The 5,033-nt window shown below is 45.9% G+C and overlaps 2 protein-coding genes across 2 annotated transcripts; both read right to left on the bottom strand.

Moving 5' to 3' along the window:
- On the bottom strand, nt 1–993 carry LOC116604805 (uncharacterized protein K02A2.6). The gene is made up of 2 exons (XM_032367707.1): nt 584–993; nt 1–484 (listed from the first exon to the last, which is right to left on the bottom strand). Exons 1-2 carry the CDS (start codon nt 991–993, stop codon nt 1–3), a joined length of 894 nt encoding a protein of 297 aa, XP_032223598.1.
- Nucleotides 994–2,596: 1,603 nt separating this feature from the next.
- Nucleotides 2,597–3,836, bottom strand: LOC125560763. The gene has a single exon (XM_048723100.1). The coding sequence runs from the start codon at nt 3,304–3,306 to the stop codon at nt 2,632–2,634; it is 675 nt and encodes a 224-aa protein (XP_048579057.1). The 5' UTR covers nt 3,307–3,836; the 3' UTR covers nt 2,597–2,631.
- Between the last annotated feature and the right edge of the window lie 1,197 nt (nt 3,837–5,033).

The following is a 5,033-nucleotide window of genomic DNA, read 5'->3' as shown; positions in this document are numbered from 1 at the left end:
CTATGACTGAACATTGATCAGCCTTTGTGGAGGCTTCACAACTCGTCCTGATCGTGTGACTACTGGTTCTGTAAGTACTGTTGTCGTGGCGACTAATAGACCTGGACCACTTGGTTCTGGTTCTGGACTGCAGGTAGACATTCCTGAAGACTTTGGTGCATCATGGCTTGGCTCTGGAGCAGAATGGTCTTGTGCAGCTGATAGGTCAGGTTGAGCGTCTCGCAAATGTACCCGTTTTCTGCGATACGTCCTGCCATTGACTTGTACAACGTAACTGCGTGGGGTTGTTGCCATGGAAACCACTGTCCCTGCCTTCCAATTGCTATGAGCCTGTTGTGGATGTACTATCACTCTTACTGGTTGACCAACAACAAGACTAGGCAGTGACTTCGCTGTGCGATCATGATAGTGTTTGGCCTGCTTGCGCTTTTGGATGATCTGTTCTGTCACCGCTGCCTGTACTTCGGGCTTGTACAGTGCCTGGCTGCAAGGCAACATAGACCTGGTTCGGCGGGACATAAGTCGTTGTGCCGGTGAGCTGGATGTTCCTGGAGTTGGTGAGTTTCTCCATTCCAATAGTTACTTCCACAGGTCTGAGCGGTCTTTCTTGGCCTTGATGATGATTCTCTTCATAATCTTCACTGCCGACTCCACCTTCCCGTTAGACTTGTGGTGATGAGGACTTACAGTTACGTGATATATTTCCCATGCCTTGTTGAACTCTCGGAATTCCTGTGAACTGTAGTAGGTTCCATTGTCTGATATAAGAATTGCTGGTGTCCCGTGGGTTGCAAATATCGGTTTCATCTGCTGGATAAGAGTTTTAGATGACATGTCTGGAAGCTTAACTAGTTCTATGTAGTCAGAGTACAGATCTACTAGGACCAAGTAGTGTTCGCCTTGCACTTCCAGGCAATCACTGGCAACTGCTTGCCATGGAAGCTGAGGTATGGGATGTGTCATCATTGGCTCTTTCTGCTGTGCTGGTTGCATTTCTTAACAGGTGGAGCATCGCTGTACTGCTTCTGTAAGGTCAGCTGACATGCCTGGCCAATACATGATGTCTCTAGCTGTATTTGTAGTGTACTGGATAGCTAGGTGTGACGCATGTGCTCGTGTTGTCATCTCGGTTCTCATTGTTGTAGGAATGACGATCCTGGTTCCCCTGAAGGCAAGTCCGTTCTGAGTTGATAGCTCATCTCTGTATGGCCAGTATTCACGAATACAAGCGGGAACTTCAGTTTTGTTGTCTGGCCAACCTTGCTTGGTGACTGTCATCAAGGTTTGGAGTGAGGGGTCTTTAGCTGTCTATCGTCTGATGTTGTCAAGTCGTTCGTCAGTCACAAACAGGGACTCCTGCATGTCGATATCTTCTATTTCTTCTTGTATCTTCTCTTCTTCACTTATCTGGAATATCTGATAGGCTGGTGTGTCTGGACGTGCATGGTCGGGCGGTAGTGATGCGCGGGATAGGGTATTACTGAGATACATCGTGGGCCCAGGCTTATACTCTACAGCAAGCGAGAATTTCTGTAGACGTAGTCGCATTCGCTGCAGACGCTTGGGGCAGGTAAGGATGGGCTTCTTGAAGATCGTGACGAGGGGCTTGTGGTCTGTAAGGACTCTGACATTCTCTTTGCCTAAAATGTAGTGTTCAAAACGTTCAGTTGCATACATGATTGCTAAGCACTCTTTCTCTTTTTGAGCATAGTTGCGCTCAGTCTGAGTGAGAGCTCTAGAGGCATAGGCAATAGGGTGTCCCTCTTGTAAAATGACTGCCCCCAAGCCTACGTTGGAGCTGTCACTTTCAATGGTTACCTCTTTGTTGACATCATAATAGTGTAATACCGGTGCTTTGGTGATCATCATCTTGATCTTCTCAAAGGCTTCCTGATGCTGTGATCCAGTCAAACACTGCGTCCTTGTCAGTCAGACGTCGGAGAGGTTCTGCAACCGCGCTTAGCTGAGGAAGGAATTTGGACAAGTAAGTGACAACACCAATGAGGCGCTGGACGCCTGCAATATCAACAGGCTGCGGCATCTCACAGATAGCTTTCACTTTTTCTGGATCAGCAGTTATTCCGTCTGCGCTAAGGACATGTCCTAAGTAGGTCACCCTGTCCAACTTGAATTTGAGCTTCTTTGGGTTGAGCTTCAGGTTGTGTTCTCTGCATCTATCCAGTAGGTCTTTGAGAGCTGCATCATGACATGCCATTGCTTCTTCTTCTGTTTCACCGGTTCCATAGATGATGATGTCATCATGGACTGCTGCGATGTTTGGAAGGCCTTCAATACATTCATTGATTCTGCGCTGGAACTCTTCTGGGGCGGACTTGATCCCGAATGGCATTCGAAACCATCTGTAACGGCCATAAGGTGTCCAGAATGTTGTGAGGTAGCTTGATGGCTCGTCCAAGATAACTTGCAGAAATCCACCTTATGCATCGACTACTGAGAATACCTTGGCATTGTTCAGTTTGGGTGACACTTCGTCAATAGTTGGATAATGGTTTCTAATTATGGCCTTGTTCAACTCCGATGGGTCTAGGCATACTCGTAGCTTGTTTGGCTGTCGGACTACCACCATGCTGCTTATCCATGGCGTTGGGGTAGTTACTTTAGCAATTACTCCTATTTAAGTGCTTCGCAGACTCTGCCTGAGAGTAATGACGTTGGTGCCTCTTTGATTATCTGGAAGTGAACCTTTCTTGTGATCCCATTTGCTGTGCAGTGAAGCTTGACTTGCCCCATAGGTTTGATGGTTGACTGATTGTAGGCTCGCAGCTCAGTTTGGTACTGCTCGGGTTGCTTCTTGGTCAGCTTATTGTAGTCGTTAAGGGATAGTGTGCTGCATGTTGCTCCGGTATCAAGCTGAAATTTGATTGACTGCCTGGCCGTCTTATCTCCTGTCACAGCTAACACTTGTGCAAAATACTGCCTTTTCTTCTGGTTTGACTGAATGGTATACAGGCTGTCATTGCTGGAGAATTCATCATCATCGTCACTGCATGAGCTCTCTTCTAGTTGGTGTACGTTTTGTTTACCTCTTCTAGCCTGCTTGCCTGGCTTCTGTTGAGGCTGGCTCGCCTTATGATCTTGACGAGTGGACATGCAAACTCTAGCGAAGTGATTCTTCTTGCTGCATTTACTGCAGACCTGCCCAAATGCTTTGCATTTTCCAGCGGCATGGCTGTCACCACAGTACTTGCATTCTGTGATCTGCCTCGGCTTTGATTTGGACTTGTTTTGCTTAGTATAGTGGACGGTCTCAGTTGGCTCCATTTTGTGAAGCTGTCTAACTGCCATTTCACTTGTGCGACAAATTTTTATTGCTTTGTCCAGGTCTAGTTCTTTTTTCTCTTAGAAGGCGTTCTCGGGTGTCACTGTTGTTAACCCCAAATACAATCCGGTCTCTTAAGATTTCATTCTCAAGAGTACTGTACTTGCATGTGGCAATGCGATCTCTGAGTCTGTTCAAGAAACGGTCAAAGCTTTCACTAGGCTCTTGGACGGTGCAAAAGTACAAGTACCTCTCATATATAATGTTCCTCTTGGACTGGAATTCATCACCTAATTTCTCCATAGATGTGAGAGACTTTCGTTCATCATCGGTGAGGGGCAAATTCTTGTAAATTCTGTAGCAATCTTTGCCCATGACTGTCAAGAGAGTTGCTACCACAATTGCATCCGGTTTCTTGTTTAATTCCGTCGCGGTAATATAGTTTTCCCAGCTGTCTTGGAATATTTCCCAGTTAGTGGCCATATCTCCCTGCATTTCGAGGGGTTGAGGCGTTGGAAGCGACTTTGCCATGTTGAGAAGATCTGTAAAATCCCAGATGGCGGCTATATGTGGTCGGCAAATTTGCCGAAATGATTGCCAAAATCACTATACAGATGCAAATAAATGCCCGTTGCATATGAATTGAACACTTATCTCAGTATTCTTGCCCTCTTGGCTTGCTGAGAGGCCTTTTTGGTGTGCAAAATCCCGCTTCTTACACCATGTTTTATTCGTGTTCAATTTACTACAAGCTAAGCCATGCTGCGCACGGCCTGGTAAGTAGCAAATTCAACAGGTATACCATAACAAACGGTTCCCTGCTAGCAGAGGCCTCTTTTCTCTGTATTTCGCTGGGCTGGGGTTCGCGAGGAAAATATACCTCTGCCATGGGTCGCAAGTTCGTTTGATCAAACCGCCGTCCACGATCGTGGACGAGATCCAGAGCGCATGCTCCGTTCATTAATTACTGGCCACTATTTGAGCCCACAATGACTAGAGCATGCATGAAACGTATATCCGCTGCGGGATAATAAGCCCGCATTCGAAACGGCGTCCTCCGTAGAAATATCACGCGACGAATTATAAAAGAAGCCGTTCAATGCCTTATCTTCATTCAGAATTTTCTCTCTTTTGACTAACGAGTCAATCTTCCGTTTACAGGTTTTGCATATTCTTCTGGGAATAGCTGATCTAAGTTTACCAAAAAGTTTTGTAACATTTTCTTCGAATCCAACTGTGCGATATTTACATTGAAGAAACTCGCCTGCCCAGATGTCTTGAAATTAATCCCACAAACAAGACAAAACTCGTCTTTGCTGCGTTTGTTGTTCAATCTTTTTAGTGACGTTTTAGGTGATTGAAATTGAACAGTTGTTTTCTTTTTTCGAAGAGGAGAACTAACCGGAGTTTGATTCATGATTTTCGACTAAACCCATGCAAAGCATATTAGCATATTGACAGCTTTCGCGCGATGGTACGGGTTTTGGCACGTCGGTCGCTTATTAACGCTCACGCATGCGCAACAGAAACAGTTTCGACCCATGGCAGAGGTATCTTTTCCTCGCGAACTCCAGCCCAGCGAAATACAGAGAAAAGAGGCCTCTGCTAGCAGGGAAAACAAACGGAAAAAAGGGTACGAATAGACGATACAAATGTATGGTTGGAAAAATAAATATGTGTCCTATGATTCTGCGAGGTTTATTTTGCCGTGCGAGTCTGGATTTCGAAAGCACTTTGGAATTTGGCGGTTGTC

The sequence above is a fragment of the Nematostella vectensis genome, chromosome 15, assembly GCF_932526225.1.
Source record: "Nematostella vectensis chromosome 15, jaNemVect1.1, whole genome shotgun sequence".
Taxonomy (NCBI): Eukaryota; Metazoa; Cnidaria; class Anthozoa; order Actiniaria; family Edwardsiidae; genus Nematostella; species Nematostella vectensis.
The sequence above is the reverse complement of the archived record's forward strand: the minus strand, read 5'-3'. Positions and strand labels throughout refer to the sequence as shown.

Excerpts from the sequence above, each read along its gene's own strand:
- LOC116604805 (XM_032367707.1), bottom strand. The coding sequence starts at position 993 with ATGCAACCAGCACAGCAGAAAGAGCCAATGATGACACATCCCATACCT. Across the intron at positions 485-583 it reads GACCGCTCAGACCTGTGGAA|CCAGGCACTGTACAAGCCCG; the intron begins GTAACTATTGGA and ends GTTGCCTTGCAG.
- LOC125560763 (XM_048723100.1), bottom strand. The coding sequence starts at position 3,306 with ATGGCAGTTAGACAGCTTCACAAAATGGAGCCAACTGAGACCGTCCAC.